This window comes from Ambystoma mexicanum, chromosome 3p (assembly GCF_040938575.1).
Source record: "Ambystoma mexicanum isolate Mex_15411 chromosome 3p, UKY_AmexF1_1, whole genome shotgun sequence".
NCBI classification, from domain to species: domain Eukaryota; kingdom Metazoa; phylum Chordata; class Amphibia; order Caudata; family Ambystomatidae; genus Ambystoma; species Ambystoma mexicanum.
In genome coordinates this window covers 893,932,331-893,952,481 of record NC_090925.1, presented here as the reverse complement: position 1 = coordinate 893,952,481, position 20,151 = coordinate 893,932,331, and the positions used below count along the sequence as shown (strand labels likewise).

Genomic DNA, 20,151 nt, shown 5'->3' with positions numbered 1-20,151 from the left:
ACCGTAGGTCGTGGGGACAAAGTTAGCAATATGAAACTCTTGCGAGCTACACGTAGGCGACCAACTAGGTTGCCGGAAAAAAACAATCTAAGGGACCTCGACGCGTGAGGGATTTTGGGTACACTACATGTCACGTTAGAGATAGTGTTACAGTCATGCCCATGTCGACATCCCCTTTCAATCTTCGAAAGAAAGATGCAATACTCCGCGATTACCAGTATATGTCTGACTATATGCACAGCAAGTGATTCTAAGCAGACTCAAGCATTAGAAATATGTATTGTCTTTACACCAGAATCATTTTAATTACTTCAGACTTTTACGGTAGAACACGTAGGAAAACTAGATAATACACTTCAAAAGGCACTTTCACTTTTGTGTTTGTTCGTGGTTACATTTGTAGCAAGGTTAGAAAGGGAAAAGACAAGGTTATCTTATCCAAAGGTCATACAGTGTTAGGCAAGATTGTTTGCAGTACACTTTGGGTGCACTACAACAACCCTGACTTCCTGGCAATAGGAACCCAACCTTTGGTATAAGTCTGTACTACACAGGTTGGTAGCGTGTTGAGCAGCCAGGCTCATCTCAAGAGGGGTCAATGTGAGCTGTAGGGGAGTTACACAGAGATTCACAGTGACAATTATTCAAATAAACACTTACACACAAGGTTTCTTGAATAAACAATTATTAATTTATTTACCATTCAGTTATAGTAAGCCTTTTTCAGAAGGGAGCAATATAAAACAACACACAAATACACTCTCAAAATACACTCTTAGTTACCTAAATCAGCAAATACCCATTTGGGATGACACACAGGCACTACCTAAACCCTCAGATGACTTCAATAGCTAGGGTGCTGTTGGCATTAATATATTGCTGTGCATTTAGAATATTCTTGAGAGTAGTGCTAAAGAGAAGAGAGTTCATAATAAAACAGGTATTCACACAGTTATTCTTAAGTAGGTAAGTACTTTCAAAACGACCCCCCAATGAGTTATTTAACCCTTTCCTGGAAGGAAGGCAAACACATAAGCATAAGAGAGAAGAGTCATTCAGGGAGCCAGGCCAGCCAATGTTAAGTTACTCTACACATGCAACCAAGCAAGTCTCCAACGAGGACAAGTGGCTATACTATAAGAGGTAAGTTCTCTTAGACTTTACAGTACCTTTAGGTTGAAGAAAAAGGTGCAGCAGATGACTTCTGTTCCGGTGCAGCCCTGCAGAGCTCGATGTTCCTGGGCCTCAGTCGCAGGGACAAGATTGAGGACTTCTGGGGACTATTGGACTGCAATGGGACGGTCACCGCTCGCAACCGGCAAACTTCAAACAAGTGACAGTTCGGTGTTTCAACTCCTTGCGTCTACCGCAAATAGCAACACAGCAGTTCCTGACTGTCAAGATGGATTTTCCTTGCTGTCTGGGGTACCGCACTCGGTTGAGGGGGCTCAGGGTCCGTCAATCCTGCTTCCTGGGAGTCCAGAGGATCTTCCTGGGAGTCCAGAGGATCTTCCTGGAGCTCTTGGCCAGCTTAAATGCAACACACACAAACTGGCGTTCCTCTCTCTGGCTATCCGTTTCCAGCAGCAACTGTAGTGGAGACTCGACAAGCTTTGAGAGGATGTCCAGGTGGCTTACTTTGGAGTTGATTGGTCTTTATCTCAATAGAGGTCAATGTGAGCTGTAGGAGAGTTAAACAGAGATTCACATTGACAAGTATTCAAATAAACACTTACACACAAGGTTTCTTGAGTACTTGTCGCTGTGTAAGTGTTTATTTGAATACTTGTCAATGTGAATCTCTGTTTAACTCTCCTACAGCTCACATTGACCCTTCTTGAGATAAGCCTGGCTGCTCAACACGCTACCAACCTGTGTAGTACAGACTTATACCAAAGGTTGGGTTCCTATTGCCAGGAGGTCAAGGCTGTTGTAGTGCACCCAAAGGGTACTGCATACAATCTTGCCTAACATACAGTAAAGCATGTACTCAGCAAACACATATATAAAAGTCACTTAAAGGGAGGAAAATAAGTGGTTAGTGCAAAAAGAATTTAGTTTAAGGTTCTAGAGAAGGTTTCTTCGCCTGGCAAGTCTTTTAAGTTAAAAAACGCAACCCTTGCCAGAGGGAGTTCGGAGAGGGCTTGAAGTATTGATGCAACGAATTATGAAGAGTTCCTGCAGATTTTTTCCAGTGTCTAAAGTTATTAAAGCAGCAAGTTAGCAACTAACGAAAGGAGACCTAAAAACAGATTTGAGAAGGAGACACAAGCAGCAACTTGGGTCAGAGGTAAGAGGGGGTTGCCCAGGACACCTATGTGCACTCCAACATTCTGGAGCATCGTCTTGGAATCAGGCAAGCAATACCTTTTTCCACACAGTACCTTTGGTTTGAAGAAAGTGTTTGCGTTGGCTTCTCCGCGTTGTGGCAGTTCTGGACCCGACCTCCCGATTCCTTGGTCCGATGATGAAAGGCAGGAAAATGGAGGGTGTCTCTCAGCAGCAGTCTTGAGGGAGGACCTGTAGCACAACTTTCAGCAACTTCTTGGTTTACTCTGTGGTTCTGGGGTCTTTACAGCAGAACTAACAAAGGACATGGATCACCCCAGCCAATCTTCTTCGCTTCCTGCAATCCCACACTCGGGTGAGGGAGTCTGGGCAAGTAGGATCGAACCTCCGGAGTGCGTCTGTTTTCAGCAAAGATGTGGATTGATTCAGATTTTTCATGATGATGCACTCGAAATGGGCAGCAGGTCGCCGGGTGTTGGGGCTGCGCAGCTCTGAAAGCTTCTAGGACCTCAGGAGATGGCTTGTTTCAAAGTTCGTCTTGGGACCGGTTGCTCCCACCAGCCAAAGGGAAAGAGTCCTCTTCGGAGCTCCTCCGTCGTATTGAAATCCGCGTCAGGACAGCATTGGTTGCGTCACGGTCTCTGGTTGTCTTCTTCAGTTTTCTGTGGTCGACTTGGTTCACACTCCAGAAGCCTCACCTTTTATACAGTTCCAGTACACACTCCTCTGCAACCTCTCTCAGCATTTTACAGAAAGGGGCATTTTTCTGTGCAATCAGGACAGCCAAACCTCCTCTGGGAGCTGGACCTATTGAGGCACTCTGGCATACAAAGGTCAGGGGGGGGATAACTCCTCCCCTCCTTCCTGGCTGCCCAGACACTCTGGAGCCTAGGCAGGGATGCCTACTGGTTCCCACCAAAGGAAAAATACACACACAGACCTCTACCTCCTTGAATGGTAGAAGGGCTAAAAAAGAATAACCATGCTAGTAATGGCGAAAAAAGAAGGGAGCCCCCAAGTTGGAACTTGGGTGCCCCATTTGTGCACTACTGAGCCTATGGACATAGCCTGCGGTATAAAAAATAAACAATAGTTGGTAAAACACATCCACTGCCACAAGGCATAACTAGGTGATTATGTGACTAGAAAATCACACAAGCAAAGAGAAGGAGGATACTATGTATCCCTTAGGCACTCCACTGAAGGTGGTGTGTGGCAATCTCTCAAACTACAGGGTTTTGGGAGAGGTACTAAGAACTGTAGTTCCTGAAGGATACCGAAAAATAATCTTAAAGGAGGATCCTAAGGGTCCCCAGAAACACTGCCTATAAGGAGCTGTGTTCTGCAGTAGAAATACACAGATGCCTTTAAAAGCTACAGAGCAGACAGACTCCATAGAAGAGGTGAATACAAAGAATTGAGTTCCAAAAGAGAGAGAGCCCACAAGATTGAATGAGTGGAAAAAGGCTGCACTCATTCAGGATTGAAAGAAAACAGGTCCAGAAGTCCAGCAAAAAGTGCTGGGGTCTCACTAGGAGAGGGGATCAAGCACAAAAATGATAAATCTCCAACAGTAGAGTCTGCCGTCCCCTAGCCACGAGGAGAGGCCACCCCTGGGAAAGAAGTAATGACATCATCAGATTAATCACACTAACGAGAGATGTGTTCCCATGGTTGGCGCCAATCATTAGATGAGTGAGAAAACCTGATAAAGAAAGACTTGTAGCATTGCTTCAAGCTGTTCCTTAGAGGGATAATTATAATTTAAAAAGCTATGTAATGAGTAAAAAAAAGAAATCTAAACACCCTTTCTGCACTGTCTCGAGGCTCGTTTCTACTTTGCAAAACAAGAAAAAGAAAACGTCCAAACACTCTTTAAGCACAGGCTTCATTCCAGGAAAAAAAAAAGCAGCCCAAGCGATAAAAAATAAATACATGTCTCTTCATAGGTACAGTGACAGAACTGTATAGTATGTGCAGAGCTTTGTCAAATGCAGGCAGCACTAACCCAGTTATTAAGAACGGAACAATGAAGAGGTTCCAGTGCCATCACAACGTGGCAGGTATGCATATGCTGGGAACCGAAAAATGCTGGATGTAAGAGTACTAATGCTTCACTGTGACATTTTAAAATGTAAATTATCCATTCCCTAAACTGAATAGTAAAATAAACGGTAACTTAGCGATTTTCAAAGGGCTGTCTGCGTTAAGAAAATGTTAGCGCTCTAGTCCTAATACCAATAGGTAACTTGCATAAGAACATGAGGCGAATACACCACATATATATATTTTAGGAGGTATTTCGGGAATATTCTAATGAAAAAACATGATATTGTTCTGAATGTACAGTTTTCTGCCTGCTTTAAAAACAAAGTCATTTCATTGTATGTAGATGTAGGCTAGGAAATAGAAAATGAAGTATATCAAAATATATCTAAATGCTTGAACATGTAGGTTGAGTTAAAATTTACCAGTCATGCTGCTGTCTCTGTTGATTCCATTATGAAGCTTGCAGTGAACTAAAGATGCATCAAGTAACCAGGATCCAAAGAGGTTCAAGATGCTGTTCACTTTTGGCCTTGTGGGGGCAGGAAGTGGCCGGGGTTCAGAGCATGTCTGATTCGGGCTGGAAAGTGGAGATGTTGAAGCTGTTTGATGCTGAACTCTTGATGCCTGGGCAGTAGTAGCCTAAAAAGAAAGCAAGTTCGAGAGACACTATTTCCACAAAAGCTACAATAATCATTTACATTTTTACTGATATTGGTATCCAACTGCTAACCCATATCCATGCTATACAAAGCAAGCATACTGTAGCTCACAAGTCGCATCATAAGCAAATATGGATTTTTGACATGAGATTTAGCATTAACATAGAGAACAGAGGATTTGTATGATCCATTCTGCATGTATGTAGGTTTTTTGCATGTATATAAACACTACTTTTGGTGCGTATGTATATATGGGATACATTACTCACCGTAATAGTATTTCTGATGCTTGTATCTGCTTAGATGCAAATGCTGTGCATAGGCCAACATCTAGTGGAAGCTGCAGAGTATTACAGTTGTTTTTTCGAAACTCGACAAGGGACGTCGACAGGGCGTGCCAGTAATACTATCCCTAGTGTGACGCCCACTGTACCCATGATCCCTCACGCGTCGAAGTCCCTCAGATTGTTCTTTTTCTGACATGAGGTAGCATGAGCTGTAGCGCGAGTACAGTTTTATCCATGCAGATACGTATCAGACAAGCTCATAAGCATCCATGCACCTTCTCTCCGAGGGGAGGAAGGGTGGGCGCATGTGAATCCAAGCAGATACAAGCATCAGAAATACGATTACGGTGAGTAATGTATCCCTTCTGAGGCTTGTGGAATCTGCTTAGATCACATGCTGTGCATAGATTAGCGAGCAGTCTTAGAAGGAGGTTGGATGTGAGCAGGTTCATGAGCGAACAGATGTCTTAGAACCGCTTGTCCCACTTGTCTATCTGTCTTGAAATGAGTGTCAATGCAGTAGTGCTGAGTGAAAGTATGTATTGAGCACCATGTAGCTGCTTTGCAAATGCTGTCTAGAGGGACATTTGCGATGAGTCAGAGTGGCTCCTGTGCCACTTGTGGAGTGAGCCCTGGGCATAAAAGGCAGTGTCTCATTTGATAGGGAATAGCACAGTTGTATACATCTGACTATCCACCTAGAGATGGCATTCTTTGAAATGCAGTCACCTTCTCTGCCTGGTGTAACAGAGACAAACAGTTGATCTGTTTTTCTAAGCAGTCTGGTCTTGTCTACATAGTAGAGGACAACTCTTCTCACATCTAGTGTGTGGAGTTTTACCTCAGCTGAGCTGGTGGGTTCCTGGAAGAAAGCAGGTAGCTCAATAGACTGGTTTACATGAAATTTGGAGATGAATTTAGGGGAGAACCTAGGGCGAGTACGTACAACCAGCGTTTCCTTGTGTACAACAAAGAACGGATCCTGTACTGACAATGCTTGTATTTCACCAACTCTTCTTATGGAAGTGATAGCAACTAAGAAGGCAGTTTTGTAAGTCAGGAGTTTGAGATTCATTGGCTCGAAAGGGGTCCCAAGAGCTCAGCGAGTACAACATTGAGATCCCATCCTGGCGGCAGGTTCGAAATTGGAGGGTGAAGTCTCTTTACTCCTTCCATGAATGCTTTGATGACAGGTACCTTCCACCATGGGACTTTATTGTGGGAAGTGGTATATGCTGACAAAGCCACCAGGTGGACGTTTAAGGAGTTGAATACTAACCCTGCATCTAACAAGTGGAGCATATAAGTAAGAATGTGGGAAGGAGTACATTCTATGGGGTTAATTTGTTTCGAATGGCACCAAAATACAAATCTCCTCCACTTGTCAAAATAACAGTGCTTAGTGTTAAGCTTTTTTTATTTCTTCAAGATATCCATACACCTCTGTGGCAGATTAAGATGCCCAAACTCTATGACTTCAGGAGCCATGCTGCCAAGTTCATTGAGTGAGGTAGAGGGTGCACTGTTAGTCCCCCGTGCTTGGTGAGCAGATTGTACGGGCACAGGAGTTTGATGGGATTGCACATCGCCAGTTTGCGGCGATGTGGATACCAGGTTTGTCTTGCCACATAGGAGCAACTAGGGTGGGCGTCATCTGTTCCTTGTGGATATTGTTCACCACTTTCCTCACGAGAGGTGTTGGGGGGGGAAAAGCGTAAGCCAATTTCTACAACCAGTACATCCATAGGGCGTTCCCCTTGGAGCCTGGCTGGGGGAATCTGGACGCGAAGTCTGGGCATTGCTTATATTCACTTGTAGCGAACAGGTCTATTGTGGGGAAACCCCATAGGGAGAAGAGGTGTTCTACGACCTCTGCGTGAAGTTGCCACTTGTGTTCTTCTGGTAGGGGATCTCTGCTCAATGAGTCTGCGAGAGAGTGGCGTTCCTCTGGAACATGCTGTGACGGTAGGAATATTTTCCGTTTAAGTGCCCATTTCCAAATTTGCTGTGCAAGTCTGGACAGATTTGGAGAATGTGTGCCCCCCTGTTAGTTTATGTAAAACATTGCTGCAGTGCTGTCTGTCAGGACCTGCACAGATTGGTTCATTAAGTGGGATTCTAACACTTGAAGGGCCTTGAATACTGCCAGAAGTTCTAGCAGATTGATGTGGTTCTGAGCTGCTGTGCGAGACCACAGACCCTGAGCTGTGTGCTGAAGGTAGTGTGTCCCCAACCCAGCAAGAGAGCCGTCCGTAGTGATAATTGCCTGTATCTCTGGATCGTAGAAGGGTTTCCCCTTCAGTAGACTTTCTGTCATCCACCAGCGAAGATTTTGTACCAGTGTTGGCGAAACAACCACTAGATCGTCCCACTGACTGCTTGCCTGAGACCATTGTTTCGCCAACCACTCCTGCATGGGTCGCATGCGCAGGGGCACATGTGGAACAGGTAAATGCAAGATACCATCATGCCTAGCAAGCGCATCGCTTTGCGCACCCTTATCTGGTGGCCGGCTTTATAATGTGATATTTCCAACAACATATTTTGGACTCTTTCTCCGATGGAAAGACAAACCCCTCTTGTGTATTTAAGACAGCTCCTAGGAACTGTTTTGGTTGTGCTTGGCACTAGGCTTGACTTTTTCTAGTTGATTGAGAAGCGCAATTGAAAGAGAAAGTTGATAGTCTTTTGAATGCTTTGCGTGCAAATTAGGGGGGACTCCCCTGTAATGAACCAGTCGTCCAGGTAAGGGTACACTGGGATGGCCTCCCTGTGCAGGTGTGCTGCCACCAGTGCCAGTACCTTTGTGAATACCCTTTGAGAAGATGCTATCCCGAAGGGTAGCACCTTGAATTGGTAGTGCTGGTTAGCTATCTTGAAACGCAAGAATCTTCTGTGTGCTGGGAACAATGAAATATGAAAATAGGCATATTTCAAATGCAGTGTTTACATGTAATCCCCTTTTTTAGTAGAGGGATTACCTCTTGTAGCGTAGTCATTCAGAACTTTTGTGGCTTTACATTATTGTTTGCAGGGCACAAATCTAATACTGGGCGCGTGGTCAGATCTTTCTTTGGCACAAGGAAGTAGGTTGAATAAATACCCTTGTTTACCTAGTTGCCAGGACGATTTCAATAGCGTCTTTTAGTAGAAGTGTAGCGACTTCCTCGAGGAGGATACACTGGTTTTCCTTTGAATGGATCATCTGCCATGGGGGGTGGTTCTGTGGTAGTTGCAGGAGCTCTATACAGTATCCGCCTGCTACTGTGGACAGCACCCATCTGTCTGAGGTGATTCCCTCCAATGCGTGGGTGAAGCTGGAAATACACTCTCCTAATGGAGAGGCATGGGAGGGCACCTGAACTGAATAGTCATTGCTTTTGTGGAGGGGTACCTCCTTGAGAGGAGTTGCCCCTGCCACAAGCTCAGGATCTACGCAGTCATCTAGGATAGTTTTGGGAGGACTGACCTTGATTATTTTCCCAGGGAGCCCCTTGGCTTGATTGTAATTGGACCCCCGGTGTGCACTTTGGCTGTGAAAACGGCGAAAATTGCCATTGCCCCTCTGGCCGGATGGCTTGTTGGTGTGTTGCCCCAAAGATGTAAGTGTGTCATACTCTTATTTGGCTGTTTTAAGGGTGTCCTCAACGGCCTTGCCGAAGAGCACATTGGGTTCGATAGGCATGTTAATCAGGGTGGCCTGCGTCTCCGGTTTAAAACCCGATTGCCTCAGCCACGTGTACCGTTTAATAACGGTACCCCGTGCAATAATCCTTCCGGCGTTGTCTGCAGCGTCAAGGTTGGTCTTAAGTAATCAGCTTGACACTGCTCTGCCGTCTGCAGCACCTGAGCTAGCTGGGACTTCAATGGCTCCTTGGCAGACGACAGTAAGGCCAACACTTCCTTCCATTTGTGGCAGTTGTAACTGGTCAAGAGGGTTGCGTTGTTTGCAATTCTGGTTTGGTAAACTGCGGAGGAGGCAACTTTTCTACTCATAGTATAAAGCTTCTTGCTTTCCTTGTCGGGCGGAGCCTCAGACGAAGAAAGGGAGGTGCCCACTCTTTTCCTAGTTGTAGTTACAACTAAGGAGTCGGGCTTCAGCTGACCTCTAATTTAAAGAGGGTTTGAAGGTGCGGATTTATATATCTTCTCTAAATGGGGGTTTATAGCCCGTGTGAGGTTAGGGGTCTCCAATGACGGATGTATCTTGTGCTGTATTGACTTGAGGAGGGGAATATATTGTGTCAACCTCTACTTGTCCCCAAGGATTTGTTCTACAAAATCCTTATCCCCCTGGGTCTCTATTTTAAAGTGCTATACCGCCTTGGCTAGCACCTCATTTAGAAGGCGCTTGTTGTCAATTGGGGAATCAGTGATCGGGGGGTCCTGATCAATGGGTGAGTCCATAGGATACATATTGGCCTCTGGGTCAGCCTCTTGGTCTTCATTGTCCCCATAACAAGGGTCTGATACATGATCCTGATACTGAGGGTCTGCTGCCTCTACAATGGAGAGGTCTTCGTGTTCGGAGTCCAGGTCATAGAGTTCTATGACTGTGCTTTGCACTGGAATTTCGGTCCAAGACTTCTTACCAGAGGGTTGAGAAGGTTGAGCACAGATTTGTGACCCAGAGGGAGGAGTAGTGGGTGGAGTGGAGCGGAAACTCTCAAAACAGTCAGGGTCCTTTTTGTAGAAGTTGGCCATGTTGGACATCCTACTCATGACCCTGTCTATGTCTTCTGATGACCACTGTGCCGAACCTGGGAAGACCAAAGGTTGGGAAGGAAGACCCAAATCCTCATCTGTGGGAGGAAATACTCCGGCTGTGGGTAGGGCCGAGGCCTCATCTGTGGATGATCGGCCGTCGGTAGGAGTTTTACCCGCGACACCCGTGCCGTCCTTCGACGGTCAGGCCCTGTCATGCGGCGATCTCGAGCGAGAGTGCCCAGAGGACAGGGACTCAACTGACCTTTCCTGGGGTGTCGTGCGTTGTCGCCCGCTCGACCCATTTGTCGAGTCTCGACTTGGGGTTATGTGTTTAGTGGTGGATGGAATTGTAGCGCTTCCGCCGCCGGGTGTTGTCCCCACAACAGGGCCGCTGGCCTGTCCTCTGGGGTCGGGGACCTGCACTTGGGTAGCCGAAGCTATCCAGTCGCCCTCGCTGTCCGAAACCGCAGTGTTGCTGCCATCACTGAAAGCACCTTCTACCTCCATGGCCTCGAGTTGCCTGGCGTAGCGGGCCCAGCGTGTTGTCGATCGGCCCTTTAAAGTCTGGGGCTTGAAGAGCCTACACGCTCGACAAAAACCCTTGACGTGGTCTCTTGGGAGACACAAGTTACAGACTAAATGCTTATCGACTCATGGAAATGTTCTATTGCACTTGGGGCAGAATTTAAAGGGGGTCTTGTGCATAACTACAAAATATGGCTGCTGGGCGAAAGTAGCGTAAGAAAAGGGGCACATACATCCTAAAATGACCTCCGCCTACTCTCCCTACTGTATGGGCCGAGGCCCGGGGCAGCCTTCCCAGGCTGAAAGGTCAGTCGCGGTAGTCTTACGACGGGCAGTCTCTTCGTCTACACCGGTGCAATATTTCGATGGTCGGTGAAATAAAGGATAGAAAGAATGAACTATCAGTAATTGAAATAAGTCAATGGCTTTACGCCGAAAGAGGAACTCCGCTACACGCGTCCATCTAGAAAGCAGAAAAAAACAATCTGAGGGACCTCCACGCGTGAGGGATCATGGCTGCAGTGGACGTCACACTAGGGATAGTATTACTGGCACGCGCCGTCAACCTCCCTTTTCGAGTTCCGAAAAACACAGCTTCCACTAGATGTCGGCCTATGCACAGCATGTGATCTAAGCAGATTCCACAAGCCTCAGGAATATATGATACATTTCTCACTGTAATCGTATTTCTGATGCTTGTATCTGCTTAGATTCACATGCTATGCATAGGCAGACATCTAGTGGAAGCTGCAGAGTAGTAGAGTTTTTGTTTTCGAATCTTGAAAAAGGGACGCCGACAAAGTGTGCCAGTAATACTATCCCTAGTGTGATGTCTACTGTACCCATGGCGCTTCACGTGTCGAGGTCCCCCAGATAGTTTTGTTTCTGACATGAGGTTGCATGAAGTGTAGCACGAGTACAGGTGTAGTAAAGCAAATTATGTATCAGATAAAGCCCAGAAAACATCTATGCAACTTCTACTCCAAGGGGAGGAAGGGTGGGCGTATATAAATCTAAGCAGATACAAGCATCAGAAATGCAATGACAGTGAGTAATGTATCCCTTCTGAAGCTTGTGGAATCTGCTTAGATCACATGCTATGCATAGATTTGCTAGCAGTGTTTGGAGAAGGTGTGGGTTGTGAGAAGATACAGCAGTAAATAGATGTTTTAGCACCGCTTGACCCACCTGGGAATCTGCTTTAGAGGGAGTATCAATGTTGCAGTGCTGCGTAAAAGTGTGGATAGAGCTTCATGTAGCTGCTTCGCAAATGGCGTCCAGCGGGACGTTTGCGATAAAGGCCAAGGTAGCTTCTGTACCCTTGGTGGAGTGATCTCTTGGTGTGAAAGGCAGTGTTCTATTTGACAGAGAGTAGCAGAGCTGTATGCATCTGACTATCCATCTGGAGGTGGCGTTTTTGGAAACACGCTCTCCTTCCCTGCCTGGAGCTATGGAGACAAACAGTTGGCCTGTTTTCCTTAGCGGCCTGGTATTGTTTACATAGTAAAGGACCATCCTCCTTACATCTAGTGTATGGAGCTTTTTCTCAGCCGAGCTTAATGGATTTTGGAAGAAAGCTGGTAGTTTGATGGGCTGATTGACATGGAACTTTGAAATGAACTTAGGTGAAAACCTAAGGTGCGTTCTTAATACCAATTTGTCTTTGTGGATAAAAAAGAAAGCGTTTTGCACTGACAAAGCTTGCAGTTCACCGACTCTCCTTGAGTAGGTGACAGCCACCAGAAAGGCCGTCTTATATGTGAGGTGTTTAGGGCTGCCTTTATGCATAGTCTCAAAGGAGGGTCCTATGAGCTTTACAATTACTACATTTAGGTCCCAACCTGGTGGCGGGTTTGAAATGGGAGGGTGGAGTCTTTTTACCCCCTCCGTGAATGCCTTAATGACTGGGATTTTCCACCAGGACACCTTATTTCGAGAAGTGGTGCATGCGGATAGAGCCGCTAGGTGAACTTTGAGTTAAATACTAGCACTGAGTCTACTAAGTGAAGCATGCAACGGAGAATGTGAGATTAAGTACATTCTATTGGGTTTGTTTTGACTGGCACCATAATACGAATCTTTTCCACTTGTTAAAGTAACAGTGTCTAGTGTTTGGTTTACATGCCTCCTTGAGGATTTCCATACACCTTTGAGATAGATTTAAATGGCCAAACTCTATGACTTCAGGAGCCAAGCTGCAAAGTTCATAGACTGAGGTTGAGGGTGTAATGTTGTCCCCCCGTGCTGCGTGCGCATGTTTAAGGGGCACGGGAGTTTGATTTGGTCGCACATCGCCGGTTTGCGCATATGTGGAGACCAAGGTTGTCTCACCCACATAGGAGCAACTAGGATTAATGTCACTTGTTCTTTGTGCATTTTGTTCACTGCTCTGCTCATCAGAGGAGTTGGGGGGAAAAGCGTAGGCATATTTCCCTGACCAGTTCATCCACAGGGCGTTCTCCTTGGAGTGGTTTTGGGGAAACCTGGATGCAAAGTCTAGGCATTGCGTGTTTTGTTGCAAACAAGTTTAGAGGGGGTAGGCCCATCGTGTGACAATCCATTCTATGATATATTTGTCTATTTGCCACTAGTGCTCTTCTTGTAGAGGATCTTTGGTTGGTGTGTCTGCTAGAGAATTGACTTCCCCCTGAACACGTTGCGATGTTAGGAACATGTCTCGCTTGAGTGCCCACTTCCAGATTTTTTTTTGTGCTAACCTGGACAGATTTGGAGAGTGTGTGCCCCCCTACTTGTTTATAAAAACATGGCAGTGGTGCCGTCTGAGTATTTGTACTCTCTGATGTGACAGGTGTGCTTGGAAGGCTTGTAGAGCCTTGAGCACTGCTAGAAGTTCCAGTAGGAGGTTGTAGTTCCGGGCTGTGACCCAAGTCCAAAGATTGTGCGCCGTGATTAAGGCAACGGCCTGCCCACTCGGTGAATGAAGAGTCATGTCAACCGCTTGTACTGAGGAGCTGTGAAAGGGTTTCCCCTTAAGATCTTTTTTATCCACCAGCGCAGAGCTTGTACTAGGGTTGGTGAAATGACCACTAGATCGTCCCACTGACCCCTTGCCTGATATCACTGTTTCGCCAACCACTCTTGCATTGGGCGCTTGCGCAATCACTCATGTGGGACCAGGTAAATGCATGATGCCATCATCCCGGGCAAGCGCACTGCTTTGTGTACGGTTATCTGGCGATCAGCTAGTTACCGAGGTATTTACAGCAGTATGTTTGCTACTCTTTCGTTTGATGGAAATATTAGACCGTCTTCTGTTTTTAGTACAGCTCTTAGGAACTGTTTGGTCTTGTTTGGTACAAGGCTTGATTTTTTCTCGTTGATTGAGAAACCCAATTGAAAAAGAAGACTGATTGTTCATTATTTTGTTGCAAATTTGGGGGTTCTCACTTGTGATTAGACAGTCGTTCAGGTAAGAGTACACTGGAATTGACTCCCTGCGCAGATGCACTGCCACTACCGCCAGTACCTTGGAGCAGAGGCTATGCCGAAGGGTAGCACTTTGAATTGGTAGTGCTGGTTCGCCATTTTGAAATGCAAGAATTTTCTGTGGGCTGGGAACATTGCAATATAGAAGTATGCATCATTCATATCCAAGGTTGCAATGTAGTCCCCCTGCTTCAGCAGTGGGAATACTTTGTGTAGCATTGTCATGCAGAATTAATGTGGTTTGACATAGGTGTTTGCAGAGCGCAGGTCTAAGACCGTGCGCATCGTAAGGTCTTTTCTGGTACAAGGAAGCACATTGAATAAATACCTTTGTTTACCTGGTTTGCCGGGACAATTTGTGCAGCGTTTTTAGGAGCAGCGCCTTCACCTCTTACAACAGGATACGTTATTCTTCCTGGGAGGTGTTCCTTTGTCTTGGTGGGTGGTTGGCTGGTTGTTGTATCAGTTCAATGCAATAACTGCCCGCCAAGGTGGAAAGTACCCACTTTTCCAAGGTGATTCCCTCCCACACATGGATAAAGTATGAAATGAGACCTCCTACTGGAGTGGCATGGGAGGGAACCTGTAGCAGGTGTTCATTGATTGGGGGGTGTTGAGCCACCTCTGGAAGAGGAGGATCTTCCCCTACTTCGAGACATTCTTTGGCCTCTTTGAAACCCCTGCCAAGAGGACTGTCCCTGTGACGAACCCCAGGACGAGCTTTGGCCACGCTGATTATAATTTGAAGCTCTTTGAGAGAGTTTTGCCATCTGAAACAGCGAGAATTATAGCCCTCTCTTTGCCCGCAGGGTTTGTTGGTGAGCTTCCCTAATGATTTGAGTGTGTCATATTCCTGTTCTGCGCTCTTTAGAGCATCTTCCACCCTCTTTGCCAAACAAAACGTTGGGTTCAATGGGCATGTTAAAGAGGGTTGCAAGCTTGAAGCATGACTGTCGTAGCCACGCGTGGAGTTTAATCAACGTGCCCTCCGCAATGATTCTTCTTGCATTGTCCGCTGCATCCAAGTTGTTATTGAGGATGCAGTTTCCTATTTGCTTACCCTCTGCAATGGAGAGTGACAGTTGTGTTTTGAGGGGCTCTGGGAGCGATGATATTTCTTCAGCAATGTCATCCCACTTATGACAGTTGTAAATAGCTAACAGAGTTGTGTTATTAGCAATTCTAGTCTGGTAAGCTACTGAAGAGGCTACCTTTCTCCCAAAAGTGTAAATATTTTTACTCTCCTTGTCAGGAGGGACTTCGGAAGAGGCTTGAGAGGTTCCAGCTCTCTTTCTAGTAGTTACCACTAATGAATCTGGTTTTAACTGTCCCCCGATGTATAGGGGGAGCGAGGGGGCTGGCCTGAATACTTTTTCGATATGCGGGGTGACTGCCCGTGTTATATTAGGAGTAAGCAGAGAGCGTTGGATGCGTCTCTGTACTGATTGTAGCAGGGGGGGATTGCTTATCCCCCTAGTATGTCTTCAACAAAGTCCTAATCAACTTGTGCCTCTTGTGTGTCCATCTTGAAATGCTCTGCCGCCTTTAGGAGCAAGTTGTTATATTGTACTTGGTTATCCACTGGCGAGTCTGCCACAGGTGGGTCTGAATGATCTGGTGACTGGATGACACAGACATCCTCGTTGTCATCATAATATTAGTAGTCGACATCACCCATGTCTCCTTTTTCGTCTGGGTCTGTGTAAGTTCCAGGGTCCTGGCACTCTTGCATGGTCTAACAATAAGCATGCTGCCCTAAGTCCTGCTGAGAGATGGAAGCTTGTGTGAAGTTGGTGCAGGCATTTTTGGCTTAAGTCTGGATAACTGCTGCCCCGCTTTAAGTAGTTAATGGCCCGCTGTGTGGTGCACCATGAAGGTTTTGCAGGACCTCGGGGTGGTCATCAAAGAAATTAACGAGAGAGGACATTCACCTCATGACCATGTCAACTTGTTCTGCTGTCCATTGTGATGAACTTGGAATTTCAGGGGGAACAAAGGCAGGTGGGGAGTGGGTGTTGGCTCTGGTGCAGGGGTTCTTTTTTGGTGCATAGCCCCCAAAATAGTGCCCTCTCCCTGGGTCATAGCCCCTGAAATAGTGTCCTCTCCCTGGGTCCTCGGAGACTTATGGTTTTTCGACGCTCAGCTTTTTAACAGTGTATCTGGGACATGATTTTTGATCAGCTTGCTCATCTTCGAGCTTGGTGTAGTCTTTGAGGGGGTATTTGACACGTCTTTCTACGGTCGGCATGCATGGGGGCCGTTGACACGTCTTTCGATATCCGGTCGTCAGCATGTGAGGATTTCGCAGCTTTAGACACAATGTCAGAAATTGACTTACTCGTCTGTTTCGGGGGCATGTCGTGTGGTGATGGCCCAGAGGACAGTGAAATCTCAGACCTCCCCCTTTACGCCATGTGTGGCTTTTCGGTCGGCGGCATGGTCGATTTTCGACCGTGGGAGGTGAGCTTTGTGGTGCGACTTGGAAGTGCTATGCTAGGGAGAATTCTCAGAAATGTGCTAATTCCTCTCTACCTTAGAGACCCCCAGCACTTTTACTGGACTCGAGGGCTTGATTTTTTTTTAACCTGGAGAGAGTGGGACCCTTTTTCCCACTCTCTCATGTATTTTAATGTGATTTTGAACACTGTGTTTCTTTTGGTTGTGGAGTCTGACAAACTACATAAGTATCATATTTCACATTGTGTCACACAGCACCTTCAGTGCAGTGGCACAGGGAAGTCTTTCAGATTTCCCAAAGGTTAAAATACTTTCTCTTGGATAAACTACTGTTTCCAAGAGCAGTGAAGTGGAATTGACTGTACTTACATTTGTAACTTTCTAGACCCAGCACTCGCTATCTTACAATAGGGTGCTGGAGGGGTTACTTAATATCCCCTTTGTCTAGCTTCTCATGTAACATTTTTATGTTACCCATTCCTCGATGAATGGCTGGTGGCAGTGGTTTACTTTGAACTACCGTGGTGTGATTTTACCGCCGGCTGTGTTTGCAGCTGCAGTAAAGCACCCAAGGGTGCCATTTTTGTCAAAATGGCCCCGGTCTTCTATTTTAGCCATTTCTTTGTGGAAAGGTCCTTCTTGAGATTTACTTGGTCTCTTTGTTCGTTTTGTCTTTGGTGGGATTAATGAGTGAAGCCCGCCTCTAGCTGCAGGGTGTCTGACGGGGGCAGGAAGTGAGGGAGGTGCCCGAAACTCCCTGTGCATAGTCTCCTAGGAGACAGGAATGCACTCTTAGGTGATTGGCCGGCTGGCTGTCCGGCAAGGACAGCCACCCTGCTGAGTGACTGACAGCTAGGCTGGAATGAATGGGAGAAATCTGCATAAAAGGCAAGGCTTTTTGGCTTAGAAGGCAGAGTCGACCACTGGATGAAGGAATCCGAAGAAGAACTTGTAAGAGACGCCTTTTGCAACTCCTGGACCGTTGGTTTGCCTGGTGAAGCCCTGCTGCTCCAAATTCGTATCGACAGAGAAGCCCGCAAGGACGACTTCTCCCTTTTAGTTGGTGGGACCAATCAACTCCAAAGTAACCCACTTAGACATCCTCTCGAAGCTGGTTGAATTTCCACTGCCGTCGCTGCTGGAACCGAATAGCTAGGGAGAGGAACACCAGATTGTGTTTGTTGCTTTTAAGCCTGCCAAGAACTCCAGGAAGATCCTTCGGATTCCACGGAAGAAGGACTGACCGAGCCTGAGCCACCTTAACAGAGTGCTGGACCCCAGATGCAAGGAAAGCCCATCTAGACAACCAGAAAAATCGCAGTAGATATTTGCGGTAGACGCGAGGAGCTGAAACACTGAAGTGCTATTCGTTTGAAGATTGACGGTTGTGGTTGGTGACCTTGCCATTGCAGTGCAGGAGTTCCCAGAAGTCCTCCATCCTGTCCCCACGACTGAGGCCCAGGAACACCAGGATCTGCAGAGCTGCACAGTAACAGAAGCCATCTGCTGGCCTGTTCTTCAACCTAAGGGTACTGTACAGTCTAAGAGAACTTACCTCTTGTTGTGTAACCTCACTTGTCCTCGTTGGAGACTTGTCTTGGTTACTTCTGTAGAGTTGCTAACAGCTTCTTTACCTCACAAGCCTAATCAGCTTGTGGCCCTATTTTGATTTCTTCTTATTTTAAAATGACTTCAAAAACTTTCTGCAAGACTTTTACTTACCCGTGCTTCAGTTCACCTTGACTTTTACCAACTTAACATTGGCTGGCCTGGCTCCCTGAATGACTCTTCTCTCCTCTGCTTAAGTGTTTTTGCCTTCCTTCTAGGAAAGACTTAACTGACTTTACTTACCTGATTGAGAATAACTGTGTGAAAACTTGTCTTATTCTGAAACCTCTTTTCTTTGACACTTGACACTCTTCTCAATAATATTCTAAATGCAACAGTGATATATTAATGTCCCCAGCACCCTAACTATTGAAGTCATCTGAGGGTGTAGGTAGTATCTGTGGGTCATGCCAAATGGGTATTTGCTGATTTAGAAAACTAAGAGTGTGTATTTTGAAGTATATTTGTGTGTTGCTTTATATTGTTCCCTTCTGAAGAAGGCTTATTCAAAATGACTGTTAAATTAATAATTGTTTAATCAAGAAACCTTGTGTGTAAGAGTTTATTTGAATACTTGTCACTGTGAATCTCTGTGTAACTCCCCCACAGCTCACATTGACCCCTCTTGAGATAAGCCTCGCTACTCGACCACACTACCAACCTGTGTAGTACAGACGTATACCAAAGGTTGGGTTCCTATTGCCAGGAGGTCAGGGTTGTCGTAGTGCACCCAAAGTGTACTGCATACAATCTTGCCTAACATGCTAGTGCCAGCGGCGGTCGTCCCCATAGCAGAACCGCTTGCCTGCCTATTGGGGTCGGGGGCTTGCACGCAGATATCCATTGGATCCCGATCGCCTTTAGCGAGATTGTAGACGTCAATGCCGCCGTCAGTGGAGGCTCCCTCGACGTCTTTGGCGGACTCAACCTGCATGGCGTGGTGGTCCCAGCGTTTGGTTTTGCTGTCCTCTATTGTTTTGGACCTGAACAGTTTGCACGACTTGCACTGTCCTTCGGCGTGATCCCTGGGGGAGACAGAGATTGCACACCCAGTGTAAGTCTTTCCAGAGGAATTTTCATTTACAAGAGGGGCAAAACGTAAAGGGTGAATTCTCCATTATGTATGGGATGGCAGCCTGGCGAAATAAGCATGCAGAAAGAGGAATATGCATTCTCTTAACAAGACTAAACAATTAACCTCCCCACTCTCCCTAGTTTGAGGGGCGAGGCCAGTTGAGGCCTTCCAAGGCCGTGACAAAGGATCGCTGAGACGAGTTGTTGTAGTCGTAGACGATAGTAATTCATCCTTGATGCCGTTGCCTAAGATCTTGCGGTAGATGGATATCGAAATGACAATAAGAAATACCAAGTTAAACTTTTCTAAGAAATGGCGACAGCCAATAGGGAACTCTGCGATGTGCGTCTGACTATGATGGTGGAAAAAAACAATCTGAGGGACCATGGGTACAGTAGACGTCAGACTAGGGATAGTATTACTGGCACGCCCTGTCGACATCCTTTTTTGAGTTTCGAAAACAAAAACAAATACTCTGCATCTTCCACTAGATTTCGGCCTATGCATAGCATGTGATCTAATACATGCAGCAATGTCAACAGCATAGATCATAGGAAGGAATTTAAGTTAAGTTAAACAATAGCAGAATGCTTCCTTGCTACCAAGACAATTCTGACCTAGGCAACCTGTAATAAAGAGTATTAACTAGCCCAGTCCATTAATGTTGAAATAGTCATGTTTCCTGGTTAAAATGTTCAACCACCCCAATGTACCAGAGATAGATACGGTTCTTAGATGGTTTGTCGACGGATCCCTCGAGAGTGGACTCCCTTTAAAGCAGGAGCCACAGAGCTTAGAGATTCCTCAAAGAAAAGTGAACACTTGCGTCGAGACTGCAGTTTCAAGCTTCGCAGTGCTCTTCGACCATTGATCGGGACGTCCTGTGAAGAGGTGGTGTGCGGTGCACCTCGATGCAAAGAGTTTATTGCCACAAAGATGACTCGGGGATGGATGTAGGCCCAGTAGCAGACGTCGGGTATCCTCTGGCCTGCCAGTACCTCGGGATAGCTTTGGTGATCGGGACTCGACCACAGGCTGGACTTCGGAT

At 46.3% G+C, this 20,151-nt stretch overlaps 1 protein-coding gene across 6 annotated transcripts in view; it reads right to left on the bottom strand.

Annotated features, from left to right (window-relative positions):
* Window positions 1–20,151, bottom strand: part of RALGAPB (Ral GTPase activating protein non-catalytic subunit beta) — a 2,501,232-nt gene that overhangs the window by 1,782,945 nt on the left and 698,136 nt on the right. For all 6 annotated transcript variants that reach the window (XM_069652125.1, XM_069652127.1, XM_069652128.1 and 3 more), the window contains exon 11: window positions 4,761–4,977. In XM_069652125.1, the coding sequence (XP_069508226.1) occupies window positions 4,761–4,977 (217 nt within the window). The remainder of the gene's footprint in view (window positions 1–4,760; window positions 4,978–20,151) is intronic.